The sequence below is a fragment of the Bubalus kerabau genome, chromosome 10 (genome assembly GCF_029407905.1).
Source record: "Bubalus kerabau isolate K-KA32 ecotype Philippines breed swamp buffalo chromosome 10, PCC_UOA_SB_1v2, whole genome shotgun sequence".
Taxonomy (NCBI): Eukaryota; Metazoa; Chordata; class Mammalia; order Artiodactyla; family Bovidae; genus Bubalus; species Bubalus kerabau.
In genome coordinates, this window is record NC_073633.1 from 19839689 (window position 1) to 19861446 (window position 21758).

The window sequence follows — 21758 nt, forward strand, 5'->3', positions numbered from 1 at the left end:
TACAGACTGTGGTTTTTTTTTAATAGCTAGGGATCATTTTAGGTATAAACTTGATTCTGACTGTTTCACTTACCATTAGCCCTTGAGCAATTCCCATGTCATTACATATTTTTTGAAAATATGATTTTAAGTGACGTCATAATATTCCATTATATTGGCATCCTAAAATTCATTTCCGCAATGTGCCATTGTTGAGCTTTTATTTTTGTTCCTTCTCATAAATAACCAGGCAGTGAATGTCTTAGTATGCTTCCCTGTTCATTTCTCTGGGATGCATTCCCAAAGTGGAGTTATTGATCAAAGGCCAAGAAACTTTTAAATGTCTTTGAGGGAGTTTCCTGGTGACCTCGTAGTTAGGATGCAGTGTTTTCACTGCCATGGCCCAGATTCGATCCCTGGTCTGGAAACTGAGGTCCCACAAGCTGAGTGGCACAGCCAAAATATAAAAAATACATAATACAAATAAAAACAAAAATCTTTGTGCTGTGCTGTGCTTAGTCACTCAGTCATGTCCGACTCTTTGCGACCCCATGGACTGTAGCTCACCAGGCTCCTCTGTTCATGGGGATTCTCTAGGCAAGAATACTGGAGTGAGTTGCCATGCCCTCCTCCAGCGGATCTTCCCAGGCCAAAGGTCGAAGCCAGGTAGCCTGCATTGCAGGCTGATTCTTTATCGTCTGAGCCACCGGGGAAGCCCAAGACCCTGTCAAATGGATCTGTGGGAAATTTGCCCTGCTTGGCACTCCCCTGCACCCTGTACAGGCCATGTCCCAGCCCCTCCCAGCTCTGTCTTTTGGCAGCTCAGGTATATTTGAGCTGCAGCCCGATCTCCAGCTCTGAGCTCCTCCTTGAGAAGACTCAGGGTGCACGACAGCTGCCATCTGACATCGAACGTCTGTCCCAGCAAAGGGGACTGGATTTGTCCTTCAAGGTGGCCAGGACAAGGCCTGCCCTAACGGCCTGAAAGATCTCCCCAATGATTACAGACATTGTGTAACAGGCACCCACTCCCCACCCCATGCAGCAAGATTTCTGTCCCAGCTCTGTTGAGGCTCAAGCTCCCTTTGAGGTTCAAATGGCAGGTTAGACCCCAGGACCCCGGGGAACTCTCCTGCTGGAACAATTCTGTGAGCTGACGATCTCAACAGTGATTCTAAAGTTATGAAACAGTGAGAAAGTTTGACTTCACTCCTTAGAAGCTCTTTGTGCTGTGCTAAGTCGCTTTAGTTGCGTCCAACTCTGTTCAACCCTGTGGACTGTAGCCCACCAGGCTCCTCTGCTCATGGGACATGCTGGCAAGAATACTGGAGTGGGTTGCCATGTCGTCCTCCAGGGAATCTTCCTGACCCAGGGATCAAACCCGCGTCCTTACATCCCCTGTGTTGGCAAGCGGGTTCTTTACCACTAGCGCCACCTGGGAGAAGCTCTTTACACAACTGTTTTCTCAGATACAAGCTGGGGTTGCTATGAGGATTAAATGTGATGATATCTGTAAATTAATATGTTTGATTATATTGCTATATTAATAATAGCTATTAGTGTTGCCATGAGCACAAGAATGAGAAGGCGGTGTTGGGTTGCCGTGAAGAACCAGATCTGCATTTGGTCTCTAGCCACACCCCCATCCAGAAAGTAGAAGAGAAAACAGAGGCATTTGAAGGGTCTGGGGAGAGGATTGTTCACACTTATTACAAATTCAGGAAAAAATTTCAGAACAAGCTTCCTTTAGAACACCTGATACATGCATTTTATTTGTTTGTTCTTTGTCAGGTCTCTAAGAGTAATAATTGTACAGGGGTCATGAAGTCTAAGAGTACTGAGGCCTATAACATGGCAAGGGTTGTGCTGGGGTGGGCTTACACCAGCTCATGTTTAAATTTTTGTTTAATTTTTGCTTATCGTTAAACTTTTAGAAGTTTTCCCTGCCACTTTCCATTATTTCCATTTAATAATGCACTATTATTAAATTTTAAGTTATGCAACTTTCACTTAAATGAATTATGTTAAAAATAGAAGTACTAAATATTAAACATTTATTTCTTCCTAATTATTTTACTACTGTCTCTTTTTTTCTAATAAATGCATCCTATTTAATTTATTTATTTCCTGGCTGTGCTGGGTCTTCGTTGCTACACACGGATTTTCTCTAGCTGTGGTGAGTGGGGGCTCCTTTCTAGATGCGGTGCATGGGCTTCTCACTGCAACGGCTTCCCTTGTTGCAGAGCACGGGCTCTGGATGCACAGGCTTAGTAGCGGCAGTACACCAGCTTTGGTAATTGCAGCACACAGGCTCAGTAGCTGTGGCTCCTGGGCTTAGTTGCTCCTTGGCCTGTGGAATCTTCCTGGACCAGGGATCAGACCTGTGTCCTCCTCACTGGCAGGTAGGTTCTTATCTCCTGTCCCCACCAGGGAAGCCGCCTTAGTCTCTTTTAACTCTACTTCTGGTGATAGCACCGTGGTAGTTTGAAATGATGGGCATTTAGCCACTGAAATTGGCAAATGTTCCAAACCAGGCCCTTTCTTTCCTGGAAAATCTGTTGTTAAACGCTTTCTAGTACACCAGGCCCTGTCCCCTCGATCTTTACCCTACTTTGCTACACCCCTCATTTTCTACTCCTTAGCTGCTTCCAATGCTTTGAGCTGTTTCTTTTTGTACTTCTCTTTGTATTTCTTAATTCCATGCTTTCTCTTCAATGTCTTGATTTTTTAAAATCTTAGACATTGTCTGTTGACTTCCTATTATGGAAGATGAGGATCTGGCTCTCCAGCAGCTTGGTCTCCCGTCTTAACTCTACGCACACACATTTTTCCTTTCTCTGCCAGCCCAATATATTATAGCACAACTCATGTTTAAATAAACATTCAGGATTTACATTATTACCACAATGTAAATATTGTCCATAAGTCATTATCTCTATGATTGTATAAGCTTTCTTATGCAGTTCTTCTCCTGGTGTTAATAATTGTATTTTAAAATTTGCTTGATTTCTCTATATAACTGTGGTTTTCAAAACTTTTCCTCTTAGCAATAAATCTTGTCTTTCAAACAAAATTTGGGGAATTCCCTGGCAGTCCAGTGGTTTAGGATTCAGTGGTTTCACTGCCGTGGGCCAGAGTTTGATCCCTGGTTGGGGAACTAAGATCCCACAAGGTGCATGGCACAGCCAAAACAAACAAAAAAATTATGTGAAGCCTACTATATAAAACGGGAAAGTCAGAGCTGCCAGTTTGAAAAGAGGTCCCTCCCATTGAGGGCGCTGTGTACAGCCGAGCAGATTCTGCAGGTCACCATTTACAAGAACAACAATGTGATTCAGTCATGAAAATCAATGCTAACCATCCCTTTGGGGAAGGCATTCATTTTGAAAAGGCAAGTCCACCTGGAAGGGTGCGCTCTGTCAGGATGGTGCGTGGGTGCGCGCTCAGCTGTGTCTGACTCTTTGCAACCCCATGGACTGATAACCCACCATGCTCCTCTGTCCATGAGATTTCCCAGGCAAGAATACTGGAGTGGGTTGCCATGGGGGCTCTTCCTGACCCAGGGATCGAACCCGCATCTCCAGCGTCTTTTGCATTGGCAGGCCGGTTCTTTACTACTGCACCACCTGGGAAGCCCACCCCCCCCCGCCCCCCCGCACACACACCCAGTGTAGAAGAAACTTGACCTCTCCCCATTCTGAATACATTCCAGTGATGTGGCTTCACCTGTCCCTCCAGGACATCACCTGCAGGCTGCTGACCAGAAGCTGCTGCTAGCTGCTGGCTACCTACTAACTGACTGATTCAGTGCCCCTGAGATCTGCCTGGGTACCGAAAGCTGAATGCAGACAGCTTTACTCAGGGACCACTCAGGGCAGCCTTCAGGATCAGATGTAAGGAGAGAAGGCTCTGGCAGGGAGCACGTGAGCTGTGCAAACAGCTGATGCAGGGCCTGTCAGCCCCTGGCCATCAGAACTGGAGGAGGGGAGCTGGCCAGCAATAAGCAGTGGGGTTCAGCTCGGCTTTGAGGGTCACCCCTGTGTGGGAATCCTAGCTTAGCTTTCAGCTGGGTGACCTTGGGCAAGTTGCTTAACATTTCTGGGCATTAATTTCCTCATGCCTAACTCCCAGGGTTTTGTGAGAGTTAAAGAAGCTACTTTGTAACCCTAGTAAATCCTAGGGCCATGTGTGGTTCAGTCACTGCTCAGAGTCTCAATTAAAGAAACATAGTCCAACAGCCTAAAGGTAATTGAAAAGGGTATTCCAATTCATATTGCGTCCCTCATAGGATGCAAAAGGGGATCCCATTCTTAACTGAGAGCCGTATTCCCCAAATCCTTTTCCTTAATTCTCTAATTTGCCCCAGGATACAGTGTCAGTGAAGTTCTCCCAAGTACAATCTCTGAGGCCTTTTTCCTCTCTCTTTCTCTGCCTCATCCCTCACCCTCCATACCACTGCCATTTCTGTGTCATAAAAAAAATCAGACAACCTCCTGGAGATAGACATTCAGACAAGAAGTGGGTGGGGAAGAGGTTACGGCAGGACACACACTCTGAAATAGCTCTTGCCCCATCACACTGGCACGTATAGCAGGGGCCTGCCTGAAACGGGTTGATTTTCTCCTTATTCAGTTGAGGAACTTAAAGGAGGGTGACGTTTGGCCTGCCTCAGGTGCCTCTGATCATCTAACCACTGTTAGCTGATGGGCAGTGACTGGGAAAACCCTTCCTGTTTCCTCCACACACCAAAAATCTCATGTTAAACAACCTGGGGAATGGAGACGCAGCCTCTGTCTCCCATTTCTCCTCTCTTCCCGGCCACCTTTGCAGCCAGTAGGCATGGAAACTACCCTTCACCCCGACTCCCCTTGCTCCATCTTTTGTGGACTACATCTCCACTGCAGGATGTCTTTCAGGTCATGTACTGAGCACCTACTGTTTGCCAGACTTGTGAGTTGCTGGCGATTCAGAGACAAGGCAGTCCTCAGTTGCTCATAAACAGACAGAAGCAGACTGCAATTCTTTGTGATGGTGCCTATAACAGAGGGAAGCACAGAATACAGTGAGCTCACAGAGGAGGAGTGCTTGATCTGTTGAAGGAAGACTTCCTGGAGGAGGTGTCATCTCAGCTGTATGATAATAACTAGTATCGGGTATGGGGCATTCACTATGATGATAATCTCCACACTAAGTACTCTGTTAAGCACATCGGCTCATTTAGTCTGCACAGCAATACTAATGAGGAACCTCTCTTGACAGCTGCACTCTCAAGCTTTCCAGCTGATTTTATATCCACGTGTCTGAAAATAAAGTTGCTGAAGCAGTGAAAGAAAGAAAGAAAGGAAATGCGGAAACCGAGGCCCAGAGAAGTTCGTTGACTTTCGAAGGCCTCTGAGCTCAAAAGCGGCAGAGCTGTGATTCAAACACAGGCCTGTGTGGTTCCAGAGACGGTGCTTTCAGCCTCAGGGCGCCGAGCACAGGTGTCTAAGGTCCACACTGAACAAGCATGTGCCGCATCTGGGAACAGCACCGTTCACATCCCAGGCAGATTAACATGAGCGCGTATGCCCGGAGATTCAGACCCCTCCGCTGATTCCTGGAGAGCAGGAAAGAGCCGCCTCTTGATCCAAACCTGTCCGGGTCAGCTCCCCATAGAGATGGGGCAGAAGTACAGACATATGGCCCACGAACTGCCAGGGCTGCTGCCCACCAGGCTTTGGTGGTTCAGGTGGATGGTTACATCTTAACTTTAGATGTTTTTACTTGAGGAAGGGACACCTTTCTCTAAGTTGCACTCAGATGTCGTGTGGACCAGCATGGCTCCACCCACCCTGCTCTGGGACCCTCCCACCACCATTCAGTGTTGGGAGGATGCAGCCACAGAGCAGTATGGCCCAGCCAGAAGCAGGGATCCAAAAACATTAGTGGACCCTCTAGGACCTTCTGGCTCTTCTTTCAGGTCATCCCAGGGCCATCAAACTAATGCCCTTCTCTCTTCTCTTTCTCTCTCTCTTTCCTTGGCAGACGGGCAGGATCGAACCCAACTACCCCAAGGTCTGCGGTCACCAGGGCAATGTGCTGGACATCAAGTGGAACCCCTTCATCGACAACATCATTGCCTCGTGCTCAGAGGACACGTCGGTGAGCAGGAGGGGTGTTCCTGGGGAGGGTGGGCACATGGGGACGCCTCCCTGCTTCCTCCCTAAATTCGCTCCTTCTCCCTTCGTTGCCCCTCTTCTGCCCTCTTAGTCATCCCTTCAGCTAGCCCCGGGACAGGGAGTGAGGAAGAGGACAGGGAGCCAGTCCATGAACTGTATGGCAGGTCTGCTGCCTTTACCGTGATTTCGTTCGGGGGCGTTGACTTTGTAGGTGAGAACAGAACAAAAAGATTAAATATGTGATTTGGCACTCATCTGTGATAGCAAAAGGAGAAGGATCAGAAGAGGAATATGGGCAAGGAAGAAGGGGAAAGGGGTAGAAATGGATGAGCCATGAGCAAAAGAGACCCTGTTCTTCAGGCTGGGTAGTTTTTTCCTCTGTGAGCCATGGTTTTAGGGATGGACACCAGGCTGAGGTTTGTCATGACTTGTCCAAGGACCCACAGTGGTGGCCCAGAATTTGAATCACCACTTAATGAGGAGAAAGAAGAAATAGGGGAAGGAAAGTGAGGAGGAGGGAACAGGGAGACAGAGGGAAGGAGAAGAGAGAACAGATTGGAGGGATGGGATGAGGGAAGAAAGGAGGCAGGTAATTTGGAAAGGGGAGATGATAAAGAATCCAGGGAGCGCAACATGTGAAGCTGCTTTCTGGTCGCCCTTTCCCCAGGCTCTGCTGACTTGCACACGTGGAAGCAGAGTCAGGTGTTGGCAGCCGTGTCTGTGTTTCTGGAGAAGGGCCCCAGGCCTTTCCTCAATTGCCCTTCAGCAATGTCAACAGACCAGCCTGGGAGCAAGAGGGGATTTCAGAGCCTCAGCTGAGCTGGCGAGGAGGGGCTGCTCCAGCCCCTGGTGTTCCCAGATGAGGGAAGATCAGACCACAAGTGTCTCTCTAGTGCTCACTGGCATAGTCTGGGGGCAGGTCATAGACTCCCAGGATATTGGAACTAGAAGAAACTTTGGTGCTCATGTCTCCTGTCTATCCAGACTGGCCTGAGAGCTCCTAAGAACAGAGCTCGTGGCCTTTTGGTTCTGAATCCCAAGCATCCAGCACAGAGCCTAGTACCTAGTAGATGCTTAGTAGGTATTTGATGGGATGGTTGGCTGGATGGATGGATGAATGGATGGACAAACAGATGGCTAGATGAATGGATCTTTGGATGGATGACCACACTGATGGATAGATCACTGAATGGATGGATAATGGATAGATAGATGAATGGAAGGAAGGAAAGAGGACAGGAGGAAGGTGACTAGGTAGCTGAATTGAATAGAAAGATAAATGAATACATGAGAATAAATATAGTCCATCTAATGAATTATCCAAAGAAAAAGATTCACAGTAAATAGTCCCCACTGGTTAATAAATTAGGGGGTAGGGAGGAGGTCAGCTGGCACAGTTGTCTAGTAAAAGGGAGTGTTGCAGAGAGAGCTAACAAAGTAGAATGGGCTTTACCAACTCCTAAAAGTCAAAGCCCTGAGTCAACTCAAGAGGATTCCTGAGAGCAGCAACATCAAGGGCAGGGCACAGCATAAGAAAGGAGGGCAAGAAGTTGTGATGGGCACAGTCCATCAGGTTTGGCTACTTTCTACAGCAAAATGGAGACGGTGACTGGGCAGGAAGGGAGGCTGTGAACGGAGGCCAGGAGCAGAGAGGGAAGGCTTGGGACGCCAGGGTGAGCAGCTGAACTTTGAAGTGAGACTTGTGCTTCTCAAGCCATCTGAACAGGAGCCCCTACACCTGTGTGGCGTGGAGACACTACATGCTCTGGGGTCAGGGAAGGGGCTGGATGGGTCACAGCAGCTTTGTGGAAGACGTGGAACCCCAGCCAGCTGGGCTGGTGCTGGAATGTGGCTCAGCAGAGAGGAAGGGCGTGCCCAGGAGCGGAATGTGACTCGTGTACATGTTGAGGGTATAAAGAGAAAGAACATGGGGCTTGGGAGCACAGGGAGAGAGGGGTTGGCCCGGGGCTGCTCACCAGAGAGAAGGGGATTAAGCCTCTAGAACAGAGAGGAACTAAGCTCTTGCTCTGGCTGCCAGTCCAGCCAGCCCGGAGCCCACGCAGTGACCCTTATGTCTCTGCCCCTCCCCAGCCTCAGGGCCAGAGGTCTTGGCATTGGAGTCAATATCCCCCCTGCCCCTGCCATGGCTGGAAACAAGCCCCTCCTGGAGAAGGGCACACCGAGGGCCCAGGATCACACAGGGGCTTATGTCCCAGACGGACCTGGAACCCAGGTCTCCTGACTCCCAGCCAGCACCCTGAGCAGCTACTCACAGCCCTGGCTTTAGGTGAGGAAACTGAGGCTCAGAGCCTGGAGGGGCTGACAGTTCAGATCCATCTGACACTCAGTCTCTCCGACTCAGCGAGCTCCCTATGCCAAGCCCATGCAGGGTGCTGAGGGCACATGGAGCAGGGCATCCTTGCCCGGGTCCTAGGAGGGGAGCTGGAAAGACAGAGGACCAGCTGCCCCCAGGGTGGGGAGAGGAGGCTGGTCAATGCTGCCAGCACCGCTCTGATTGACCTTCCCGTCTCTGCCTTCGCCCCCTCCAGGGTCAGGCACCCTTCAACCCACTCCAGATCACATAACCAACTTACTGCGCCTCAGACACCACACCCAGAACCAAGGTTAAGAGGTCAGTCAGCACACATACTGTATGCCAGGCACTGCTACATGCCAGAGCTGGGGAGGGAACCAGCCCCCGAAGGGACCCAGAGAGACCCTGGCAGGCCCTGCACACCCACTCCCCACCCTCTGCTTGTCTCACAACGTTCAGAGGACACTGAGGGGGTCCAGCTGGCCTCCACCCCGCTCCCAGCTCTTTTCCCATATCCCCATCCCTTGAAAAATCTCCAGTGAAGTCCATCCCCCAGATCTGCGCCCGGCCAGTCTCCTCTCCCTTAGGGCATGAGGAGGTCTTCCAGAGTCTAAGCCCCTCCTTTCAGGGATCCAAGAGCATACCAAGCCCTTTCCCAAGGGGCTCCCATCCTGAGGGAAGTCTGGGGGCTGTAACTCTCCCTGGCATCTGGCAGAATCCAGTTCTTTCCGCCGCTGGGTGATGTCACCTATTGTTGAAGGGCTGTGCTTTTTATAGCTTCTGCCGCAGCTAGGGAGGGCGGCTGGCAGGCAGCAGGGAAGGGCGCTATGGCTTTCCAAGCCTCATGCTCCCAGCCCTTCTCCAGCAGCCACAGAGAGAGGTTTCTGACATCTCAAGGAAAGGAGAGAGCGATCCCAGGAGAGTGGGAGGAGGGAGAGGGAGACGGGCCCCTCTCCTGGGCTTAGTATCTTTCCTTTCCCTTCTATTCCACTGCTCCTCCATCCAGCAGCGTCCTCACCCAACTCCCCCAGGAGAGGTGATGCTCCCCACCCCTCCAGGAGCTGGGGGTGGGCTGGGGCAGGATGTCAGCCCTGCTGGAAGCAGCCGGAAGCCACCCACCCCCCTGCCCTCCTACACACACATATAAACTTGAGAACCAATACCTCTTGGAGCTGGAAGGGAGCATCGCACTCCTTTTAGAGATGGAAGCACATAGCCCTGAGAGGCCTCACCAATGTGCCTGGCAGCTGCAGAGACTCCACCAGTGTGGAGGGGTGGCTCAATCATTAGGCAGCCAGGCTTGGGAGGCCAAGGGCCTACATTCAGATCCTGGCTCTGCCACTTCCCAGATCTGTGATCTTACCAGCTTCTTTAACCTCTCTGAGCCCCAGTTCCCCTGCTATAAAATGGTTTATCATGAGAGCAAAATGAATCTAGTGTTTCTTGGCTACTAAGAACTTCATAACCATTAATGTGGGCCAAGGTGTTTAGATATCCTGTCCCAGTGAGGGCAAGCTGGAGGGCTGGGACAGAGAGAGACCCAGACTCTTTTTTTTTTTTTTTTTTTTCAAAATACTTCCCATTATGCATGTCACTCTGTGCTTCTTAGGCTTTTCATCATTGGTTTCCCAAAAGGACTAAGCTGAATGCTAAGCCTTAAAATCTAGGAAAGAAATCCCCACCAGGGCCCCCTTCCAATTCAGGACTGAAGGGGTGTTTTGCCATCTATCCAGCTCACCACTGGCCAAAGCGAGAACTAGCATGCTTCCCCACGGGTGACTCATTGCTGAAGCTGCTGATGGTCGGAAGCTTTCTGGGCTTCTCAGGTTCTTCTGTTGGTTCATACATTTAACAAGCGTGTCTTAGGTGTCTATGATGTGCCAGGCACTGTTCCCTGTCCTAGAAATAGGGCAGTGGATTTAAAGACCCCACCCTTGAATGGAGGAGTTGACCATCAGTGGGAGGCCTGGAAGGTTGTCTGTGCCCCAGATGGGGTAATTTTTAGATTCTTGGGGCCAGGGAGTAGCACCTCTTTCTTGGAATAGATGAGCAGAAGGACGGACCACACCCTCTCTAGCTTGTCAGATTCCATCCAGGGAAGAAGGAAGGGATGAGCAGGGGTAGGGGTTCAGAGGAGAGAAACACGGCATTTTCCCTGGTTCAAATCCAGAGTTTGAATCCCAGCTTCTCCCTTCCTAGCTGTGCAACCTGGGCAAGTTTCCTAATCTCTCTGTGGCTCATTTCCTCACCTATGTAAGGAGAGTCATTAATAATAACAATGATAATGATGATAAGTAACACATATCCCTCCCTGTGTCCAACCTCACGAGTACCATTTCATTTCATCTGCTGGCAGCCCCTTCATAAGATTCTCAACAGTAGACGCTCAGTTGTGCTCTCTCCTGAATCCTCGGGTGGCCTTTCTCTCCGCCTTCTCTTTGGAGTGATCTGTTTCCCACATTAGGAACAAGTTACGTGGTCAGAAGATAGCAACGTTAAACTCGGAGGCTCTGTCTCTTGTTTAGGCTAGCGGTGATGCACTCCGTGTCTAGTAGCAAGCCGAATAGTTGGGAAGAAATAAGGAGGTGGGTGTTCCAAGACCTTCTGGGCAAGACCCTCATGCTTTTTTTCTTCTCACTGCAGAAAAGACAAGAGAAAAGAGTTGCTCTGACCTCAGCTCTAGGCAGTGTACCTGTGGATTTGCTGGATGGAAATCCTGGGCTCGTGGCTATGTAATATAGTACAGCTGAATTGGATACTATTGGAAGGCAGAGACTATACCTTATACTTGCCCATTCCTCCCCACACTACTCCGAAAAGAGTGGTTTTTTAAGTAAATACTAAGGAGTTGGAATCCATATCTTTTCCCAGCTACTTAGGACCACTATGAACTTCGGCTCCTCCTCTGAGCTCCTATACCACAGATGTAGGCAGTAAGTACTATTTGCTGTAGCTATGTAACAAGCAGTTCCCCTAACCAGGGCTTTCTGTCACTTAGTAACAGTGTTCTCAGAGGGGCTGAGTAGGCCCTGGGCCTAAGTCACTAGCAGCCACAGTCCTCAGTGTATCAGAAAGCAGAGAGGTCCAGCCAGACACCTTCATAATCACATAATAATTTTAAAGAGGAGATGTATTTGCATTGTGTAAAACGGAGACAGACTTCATACCACATTCATTGACTACGCAGGGGGCCACAAAGCACATATGAAAAATAGAAATCACATCTAAAATGTGACCTGTCTAAAATTTGTATATAATCCTTAATATTAAGCAAGCATTGTTATGGAGAAGGAAATGGCAACCCACTCCAGTATTCTTGTCTGGGAAATCCCATGGACAGAGGAGCCTGGTGGGCTACAGTCCAGGGGGTCGAAAAGAGTTGGACACGACTTAGTCACTAAACAACAAAGCACTGTTAAGTATTACTAATGTATTAGTCATCTGCTTGGTAGGGTATATAGTTTATTTCGTCTTTGTAACAACGATAACGGTAGGTGTAATTATTCTTACAGTTGAGAAGACTGACATTCAGAGAGGTTGAAAATTTGATGAAGTCTTGCAGCCGATAAGGTCAGAGCCTGGGTTGGAATGGAGCTGGTGGGCCACAAAGCTCTCGCATTCTCAGCCACGTGCTCCCTCCCCTGTGCACCAGGACACTTGGTTTTGCAGCTTTATGAACTGTGCCTCTCACCCGCCTTGCCTTAGCCGTGTCTGCCATCAACCCCGCAAGACTGTGAGCTACTTACTGGCTGAGGACTGGCCCCCAGTGTCCAACACGACCCAGGGAGTGACTAGGTATATTTCGTTGGCTTGATTGTAACTGGCTTTAACTAAACAGGGCTCTGACTCAGGGATTTATGAAAGGGACAGTCCCAGACACAGCTGGCTTAGCTGGAGAAAGCACTTTTGCCACTTCTCCCCTCCCCTTCCTTCCAGAAATCCGATTTGGCACACTCTACTGGGTTTCCTGTTGAAGTAACCTCTTCCAGAGCAACCTCTGAGCAGATCTACCTACCGCGCCCATCCACTCTTTGTTCCCAGCAAATCCCTTGAATGTTTAGGGATTGGAATTCCTTTCCAGCTACTTGGGCCCTCTGTGAACTCCAGCTCCTCCTCTGAGCTCCCGTTGCGTGTGCTGCCAGCTGTTAGCTGTTGTGGTGGATCAAACAGAAGTAGTCTCTTTTCCCCAGTGATAACATTCAATGGTGTCGAAAGCAGAGAAATCTGGAAGATTAACAAATACTGTCTCAATATGCAGCAAGGCTTCCCTTGTGGCTCAGCTGGTAAAGAATTCGCCTGTAATGCCTGGACTGGGAAGATCCCCTGGAGAAGGGAAAGGCTACCCACTCCAGTATTCTGGCCTGGAGAATTCCATGGACTGTATAGTCTATGGAGTCACAAAGAGTCAGACATGACTGAGTGACTTTCATTTTACTTTATGCAGCAGAAGAAACTGGACCCCAGGAAGCGAAGTGGCTGGAATCAAATGGGGTTTTAAGGCAAGACTCCCCTTTCCTTCCCTGTGAGGCATTTTCCACCTGAGACCCAATTCTAGCAGTTACTGGTGAAAACAATTCTTGGCTTCCCCCGCTGCAGCCCTTCGTTCCTCTGGACTTGGAGCCAGTCCAGCGGCTGTGCCTGGGCATAGACACCACCTGCCGCCCCCTCCCCTTTTAGCCCCTTCATTACCAGGCAGAGCTGTCATGCCAACAAACCAACCTGTGTGGGCAGCTAGAAAGCCTCACACTCACAAGGACCCTGAAGTTCAGATTCATTCAATACTAACCTCTGAAAGGCATGTATCTCTCGATTTATCATCCGGATGAGGAGCCTGAGGCTCAGAGAGGTTAACTGGCTTGTCTAAGGTCATCTAGCTGGGCCCTCGGAGAAGGCAATGGCACCCCACTCCGGTCCTCTTGCCTGGAAAATCCCATGGGCGGAGGAGCCTGGTAGGCTGCAGTCCATGGGGTCGCTAAGAGTCGGACATGACTGAGCGACTTCACTTTCACTTTTCACTTTCATGCATTGGAGGTGGAAATGGCAACCCACTCCAGTGTTCTTGCCTGGAGAATCCCAGGGATGGCGGGGCCTGGTGGGCTGCTGTCTATGGGGTCGCACAGAGTCGGACACGACTGAAGCGACTTAGCAGCAGCAGCAGCAGCAGTTGGGCCCTGGGATTACAGCCTGAATGGACCCACTCTTCACAGCTTCCCTGGTGTCTCTACTTTACACTGCCCGTGATGCGACCCAGGGATGCCTCAGTTAGCTGGATCCTCAGTAATCAGGCTGTTCTGGAAAAAGCGTTTCTTCTGAGACAGCCCAAGCAGGGCTCCTCAGGTCCAGCCTCTGGCTTCCTCTGTCACCTGCTGGCCTACTCCACACCAGCCAGGCCGACCCACCCCTAATTTTCCACCCACTGTGCCTGCACCCACTCACAGGAGTCATTTTTCTGTCTCCTCATCTTTCCCCACATTTCCAACCTGTCTTTTCAAACGTGGGTCAACATCTCCTCTTCTAACCCTGCGCCTTGTGGATCTTCCCACCGCATCACCCTCCAGACTGGATTCAGGCTCCCCCATCCCTGTGCTTCCATGGGCTCTCTGCCCTGTGACCCCACTGTGTGCCAATCAAGAGCAGACATGGGGTGACTTCAGCATCCATCCCATTGGTACCCAGGGCCTGGCTCACAAGAGGTGTATATGGAATGAGTGAGGCTCAACTTTCTGTTTCAAAGATTTTTCTTACAGGCCAGATTTTCTCTCCTATCTCAGTCAGTGTGTATGCACTGAATGCCATGGGCTCGTGTGTGTATGTGCTTCTCTGCTGTCCTCAAGATACAGTATGAGGTGTCCGTAGACAAGACCTTTTGCCCCCATACACCTCCACGTTGGCCTATCTTCCTGCCCCTTAAAGTTTCATCCCCTTGACTCTGAATGCATCTCAAGCTTCCTGTCAAGTGCAAACAAGGGTAGTCTATGAACAGGGAAAAAGATACCCAGTGTTGCTAAGAATCAAAGACCTGCAGATCCAACAGCAGGGAGATGGCATTCTTAAAAGTGAAAGTTGCTCGGTCGTGTCTGACTCTTTGTGAAGCCATGGACTATATATAGTCCATGGAATTCTCCAGGCAAGAATACTGGAGTGGGTAGCCATCCCTTCTCTAGGGGATCTTCCTAATCCACGGATCGAACCCAGGTCTTCCACATTGCAGGCAGATTCTTCACCAGCTGAGCTACCAGGGAAGCCCTTCTTGATCCAAGAACAAAAACCTGTGGGCTTTTTGATATTTTTTTTCTCGATACTGCGTGGGGGCTACTCTGTAGTTACAGCGCACCGTGGGCTTCTCATGGCAGAGGCTTCTCTTGTGGCGCGTGGACTCTAGGGTGAACAGGCTCCATAGTTGTGGTGGGCAGATTTAGTTGCCCTGTGGCATGTGGAACCTTCCCAGACTAGGGATTGAACCCGTATCCCTTCCATTGGCAGGCAGATTCCTTACTACTGGACCACCAGGGAAGTCCCCAAAACCTGTTTTTGAAGGTACAGTTTTAGAGATATAGGTAAAGAAACACAGACTCTGCTGGTGAAGCCTGGGACAGTTTTGAAGGACAATTTTACAGTGACTAAAAAAGTGAAACACTGCTAGGCATGTGTCTTACAGGAATACTCCTGGCCATGCCCAAACTTGTATGTCAGGCCTCATCATCACAGAATGAATCGCAACAGTGAGAAAAGTGGGCAGAGCCCAGGTGTCCATTCACAGAAGTTGATTAAATCCATCATGGCATGGCCACAAAGCAGCTGTCCTTCTGGCCACTTAAAAAGCTAAGGCAGGGCCACGTGAGGGTGTGAAAAGATGCCCATCAGCTCTTGTTACATGAGAGAAGCAAGTCGCTGAAGTGTATGGATCATAGCATCCCTTTGGATAAAAAAGAAAGAAAGCGGAAGGTATTGAATGTGTGGGGGGGTGTGTGTGTAACACAAGCATTTTTTAGTCTCCACTCTTCAACAGTCACCTTCCTCTGGGACACTGGAGGACAAGAAGAATGTGTGTCTTTTTTTTTTTTTTTTTTTTTTGGGCTCTGCCAGGTCTTAGTTGCAGCACCCGAACTCCTGGTTGCTGCATGTGGTATCTAGTTCCTTGACCAGGGATTGAACCCTGCATTGGGAGCACAGTCTTAGCCACTGGAGCACCAGGGAAGTCCCAAGAATGCATGTCTTACTGATGACTACTGAATCATCTACCTTGGTCCCCACTCCACCCTCTCTGCCCCTTCTATGTGAGACCTCATCTCATAAGGCCTTTGCACAGGGCGGTCAGGGAAAGACCGTGGAGCATACTGGGTCTTTTCTGTCACCTTTCTGTCACCTCCCTCCCCCCAGCTGCCACCAGCATGCTGGGCTATGTGGAGTGTTGGGCTTTCCTAGAGAGCTGGGACAACCACAGGAGATCATAACATTGAGGATGGAAAAACATCAAACTGTCCCCTAATTATAAACTTTTTCTCAAATATGTTTTTTGAAGCTGAGAATGGTGCTCCCAAGAGTAACCATAAATCCCTGGCTAGACCTGGAGCCTCCCGTGGTCTGTATGTTCAGAGCTGGGTCTTCAGGAGAACATATGTGTGGGAAATACTCATTTCTATACTCTGAGGATAAAGTGCCAAGAAAGGAAACCACATCAAGGGAATTCCCTTAGGGACACCCCCAGTTGCCAGCCTTGCTCCCTGTCTTTGGGATTGCCTTTGGCTTTCTTTAGCATACTTCCCTTATTTGTTCTGAGCCATCATGATTATCTTTGAATGGTTAATATTGCATGTTGCTATGACATATTAAATTACTAATGGTGGTCACTTAGAGTGTTTCTGAATTTTCTACATTGCAGTGAACATCCTCATGCATGGAGATTTTTGCTTATATTGAAATTTAAGAGCAAAATTACTAGGTTGAAGAATATAATACAAATGTCTTTATAGTTCCTACTAAAGGCGAAACCAGAGAAGGCAATGGCACCCTACTCCAGTGCTCTTGCCTGGAAAATCCCATGGGCGGAGGAGCCTGGTAGGCTGCAGTCCATGGGGTCGCTAAGAGTCGGACATGACTGAGCGACTTCACTTTCACTTTTCACTTTCATGCATTGGAGAAGGAAATGGCAACCCACTCCAGTGTTCTTGCCTGGAGAATCCCAGGGACGGCAGAGCCTGGTGGGCTGCTGTCTGTGGGGTTGCACAGAGTTGGATACGACTGAAGCGACTTAGCAGCAGCAGCAAAGGGGGAACAATCTGGTAAAGATTGCCTAATTGTTTCCAAAACAGAGTTGCTCTGATTTGTAATACTACCAACACCAATGGAATCCATAAACTCCAGTATAACCTTGTCAACACTGTTTCTTTCAGTTGGCTGTTTTATTAATAGAAGATTATAAATGGTATCTCAAAGCTGTTTTCCCTGTTTTTCTCCTTTCTAGGAAGTGTGGAGTTCAGATTTTCAAAACATTTGTTATAAAGGTGTCCTAAGCTGTAATCACATGTGCTTTTTCCTCTCCACTCAGTTAGATCACAATAAATGGTATTAATGATGATGATGATGATGATTATAACAAGAACTATAATCCCATAGGTCTTTAGAGCATTTTATACTTTACAAGTTTTTACAATCAGTAGCTTATTTTATTCTGCCAGTAGGCAAGGCAAGGTAAAAACTTCACCCCCAACCCCATTTATAGTTGAAACTGTGCAAAGTATGTTTGGCTTGAGAAACAGAAGCCTACCAACATTAACATAACAATCAAGGGGTAATTCAAAGATCGAACTTCACTGGTAGCACAGCGGTAAAGAATCTACCTGCCAATGCAGGAGACGCGGGTTCAATCCCTGGGTCAGGAAGATCCCCCGGAGAACGAGATGGTGACCCACTGTAGTATTCTTCCTGGGAAATCTCATGGACAGAGGAGCCTGGCAGACTACAGTCCATGGGGTCCCAAAAGAGTCAGACATGATTTAGCAACTGAGCATGCATGCATGCAATTCAAAGATGACAGAGAAACTGCTCAGTTTCTCTCTCTGGGGTCACATGGTCACTCCTCTCTCTGAATTCCACCTTCCTCTTTTCTTCCCACTTGTTTATCAGCATCCACAAGACTACCTCCAGGCTCGATATGCTTTCAGCTCAGGGTCCAGCACCTCACCCTTCTCTGCCCTTAGTTCATCATCTTCAGGAGGCCTCCCAGCCTCCCAGATGGGTTTCCCTCTGCTCAAGTATCCATTCTGGGTGGGGGACAGAGTGAAGGACAGGCCATGTGGTACAAACAGGCGCTGAGGCTGAAGGCGTTCATAGACGGGCGTGGGAATGGAAGCAGAGACAGGCTTTGAACACAGCACTTGTTAAAAGTTGCTCATTGTGTGGTCCTCTGGGCCTGGCTAGACTGAAACAGTAACAACATGCCAGGGATAATAGTTGCCAAGGTCTGCAGAGACTCCTTAGAGAAGATCCTCCCAAAGGCACAGAGAAGGTGGTCTCTTCTCTCTAACTACCCCTTGCAACCTCCCCCCTCCCCCCAGCCTCAGCCAGGCTCTGCCCACTGCCCTGGCCAGGAGGTGTCTTACCAGGCAGATCTGGTGTCCAAGGAAGGGGCAGCAGGGCTTCTCCTGGCCCTGCCCCCACCAGCCTTGGCCCTCCGTCCGCTCTGCAGGTGCGGATCTGGGAGATCCCCGAGGGTGGGCTGAAGCGGAACATGACGGAGGCTCTCCTGGAGTTGCACGGGCACAGCCGGCGTGTGGGACTGGTCGAGTGGCACCCCACCACCAACAACATCCTCTTCAGTGCTGGCTACGATTACAAGGTGGGCAGCCAGTGGGCACGGTGGCCAGAGCCAGCTCAGCAGGGAGGCAGAGGGAGAGAGAAGGGCATCTTTAGGGGGCTGTAGAGAGCACTGTTCCTTTCCCAAGCCTGTTAGCCAGTGTCACATCCATTCAGTCACTCATTCATTTGCTCATTTGACATGCACACAGCTGAGCATTTTCTGTGTGACCATCATTTCTGCGGTCCACAGAAGCTGGAGGCATCTTTACTGCCTTCTCCAGCCCTGATATACCAGAGAAGCATGCCCTCTCCATACCTGAAACTAACACAACACTGAAACTCAACTATTCTCTAATAAAAATTTAAAAAAAGAAAAAAAATGCCCACTCTATGCCCACACTCTCTATCTGACCATCTCTTAACCAAGAAGTAGTCTCTACCCTCCTAGTAGGAAAAAGAAGAACCCAAAACTGCTGGCGGGGAGAATGGAGCACCAACCCCTACCCCCAGGTATGCCCTCAAAATAGGTATGGAACCCAGCCAGGAATAATCATCCTTTTTGCTAGAAGTAGGAACTGAGCCCCGGCTGGGGCTGGGATCTGCCCAAGGACAGTGGTGGATTTGTGTGACAGGGACACATCCACCTTTGATGTAGAACCCACCAACACGGTCCCGCATCCCCGCGCACGCGACCCTGCACAGGGCATCTCTCCCAGCAGGGCTGAGCCTGCCTCCTGCGTGTCTGCCCTCCCAGGTCCTCATCTGGAACCTGGACGTGGGTGAGCCGGTGAAGATGATAGACTGCCACTCGGACGTGATCCTCTGCATGTCCTTCAACACTGACGGCAGCCTGCTCACCACCACGTGCAAGGACAAGAAACTGCGCGTGATCGAGCCACGCTCTGGCCGCGTCCTGCAGGTGACGCCCCGCATCTTTCTTGAGGGGTAGGAAAGGTATTGGGACCTGGGGCTCTGCTGTCAGCCAGCCCTGAAAGGAAAGACTGTCCTGGCTCCCCTCTTCCATGTACCCGCCCTGCACCTCTGGGGACCAGCCCTGCACCTCTGGGGACCAGCCCATTAGTTCTGGGCCCTTCTATGCTCGTAGGAGCTCTGCCTTGTTATGGGTGCAGAGGGACCTCGGTAGCCTCTCTCATCCCCACAGACTCTACCCCTCTCCCCAGATGGGATTCTTCTGCCTGCTCTGAAGACCAAAGTGGTGACCCCCTTCTGTACATGAATCCCTGGGTGCTCATCGTGGGCACAGGAGGAGGGGACTTTGGACTCACTGCCCAGCCACCTGCATGGGATGAGATGGTAGAAGGTGCCAGCCTCAGGGGTGGTTCCAAGTGGAGAGGTGGATGGTGAACTAAGCTCCAGTTTTGGTCTTTGATTCTGGGTCTTGACTCCGAGGAAGGGATTAGGTGCCATTTGGGAGTAAGAAATTTACATTTCTTGAGTACCAACTCCCTGCTCGTAGTGGCACTAGATGGGTTGGAAAATTTGGATGGGATCTGAGGTTTACCACCTAACACAAGCAAGACTGATGCATTTATCTTGGAAAAACCCAATACTGCAGGACCAGAAAGTCGTCTACAACAACTGCTATTACAAACAATCATCACTATGGTTATTAGTGTCATTAGTATTTACTCAGAGCTCATTGTGTGGCATGCAGTATGCTGTGGGCTCCACGTCGCCCTCCCCCCACCCCCATTTAATCCTTGTGACGGTCCTTTGAGATGGCCACTGCTACTCTTCCTATCCATTTCCTTCATGGGAATACTGCTTCTTGGAGAGTGACAGACCTGAATCTCAGAGTTACAGGAGGAGCTAGAATTCAAACCCAGCCAGTTGGACCCCAGAGCCCAGGCTGAGCAGAAAAAATATAAAACAGCAGAGACCTCCAAGCTCCATCTCACACCCAGAGAGGGTGAGGGACTCCTCCATGGTTCCACTTTTTGGCAGAACTTGGAACTAAAATCCAGAGTGAGTGACACCAGCCCGGCTCTCTGCACTGCCCCACCAGCCTCTGGTTCCTACCTGACGCTGACTCATCCTGGCAAAGGGCTGCTGCGTGTTAGGAGGAAAAGGAGGTGCCCAGAGGCAGGAGCAGAGGCAGAGGACGGCCCAGTTAGAAGGAGGTCTTGGTGAAGTGAGTCAGCCAGCAGTGATCCAGCATGAGTCCCGGTTGTCCTGAGCCTCAAGCTCCGCATCCTCAGAGAGCCCTTGCGGTAGGCGTTGTGGTGACGGCTGAGACATACCCCAGTGAGGGCTCTTGGCACCCAGCCCAGCGCCAGCCCTGCCTGGGGCTTGGTCCATGTCCCCATCCGCTCTGGGATATGGTCTGGTTTCCTGGTCCCAGGGCTCCGTGCTCCACAGCACCTGTATTCATTTCCTGTGGCTGCTATAACAAGCTACTGTAAGCGGGGAGCCTTACAACAGAAATCGATCCTCTCGCACAGTTCTGGAGGCCAGACGTCCACTGGAAGGTGTCCCCAGCTTCCGGGGGCTTCCTTGGCTGGTGGCCCCACCAGTCCAGTCTCTGCCTCCACAGTCACGCCACCTTCTCTCCCTTCTGCATCTGTGGAATCTCCCTTTGCCTCTCTCTTCTAAATAAGGACGCTAGTGATGGCATTTAGGACCCCTGAGTGTGATCCGGGGGAGTCTCCCCATATCGAGGTCTTTCACTTAAAATCACATGTGAAAACCACCCTTTTCCAAACAAGGAAACATCCACAGGTTCGGGGAGTGGGGACACGGATATGTGTCTGGGGCCCTCCAGGCAGCCCAGCCCCATACCCTAGTGTCTGGGGCCTGGCTCACCAGCTCTCTGATTCCATCAGGAGGCGAACTGCAAAAACCACAGAGTGAACCGGGTGGTCTTCCTGGGGAACATGAAGCGGCTTCTCACCACGGGGGTCTCCAGGTGGAACACGAGACAGATCGCCCTCTGGGACCAGGTCAGCTGTGGGAGGCGAGGAAGAGGGTGATGTCAAAGGGTTGTAGCCCCGGGGCCTTGCTGGAGTTGGGGAAGGTAAGTTGCTATCCTGCCTGGATATTGATCCTGGGCCCCCGCCTGCAGGAGGACCTGTCCATGCCCCTGATTGAGGAGGAAATTGATGGGCTCTCTGGCCTTCTGTTCCCCTTCTACGACGCTGACACCCACATGCTCTACCTGGCTGGAAAGGTAGTGGAAGGTGGGGGAGGGACGGGGGCAGCCTGTGGGAGACCTCTGCCCCCATGGGGCCCTCAATCCCTCCCTACCTCCCAAAAAGAGCCCAACCTCTGCCCTTCTCCCGACCCAAAACGGCCCCACTGTCTTCTATCAAAACCTACCCTTGCATTGGATGCTCATTTTACTCAGGTGTCAGTGACTGAGGATCCCTTGGGGGTGGACTGGAGCCAGATTTTACAGGGAAATAAGGATCAGAGCCTGGAGTGCATCATCCCTAATGATGTGATTTGAGGCACCTGCCAGGAGATCTTGTTTGTCGAGAAGACTGTCTATA

The 21758-nt window shown here is 50.2% G+C and overlaps 1 protein-coding gene across 1 annotated transcript in view; it reads left to right on the plus strand.

Annotated features, from left to right (window-relative positions):
• Positions 1 to 21758, plus strand: part of CORO2B (coronin 2B) — a 147362-nt gene that overhangs the window by 114171 nt on the left and 11433 nt on the right. Inside the window, exons 3-7 of the mRNA XM_055536823.1 lie at positions 6004 to 6120; positions 18140 to 18289; positions 19004 to 19168; positions 21093 to 21209; positions 21332 to 21436. Coding sequence (XP_055392798.1) covers positions 6004 to 6120; positions 18140 to 18289; positions 19004 to 19168; positions 21093 to 21209; positions 21332 to 21436 — 654 coding nt within the window. The remainder of the gene's footprint in view (positions 1 to 6003; positions 6121 to 18139; positions 18290 to 19003; positions 19169 to 21092; positions 21210 to 21331; positions 21437 to 21758) is intronic.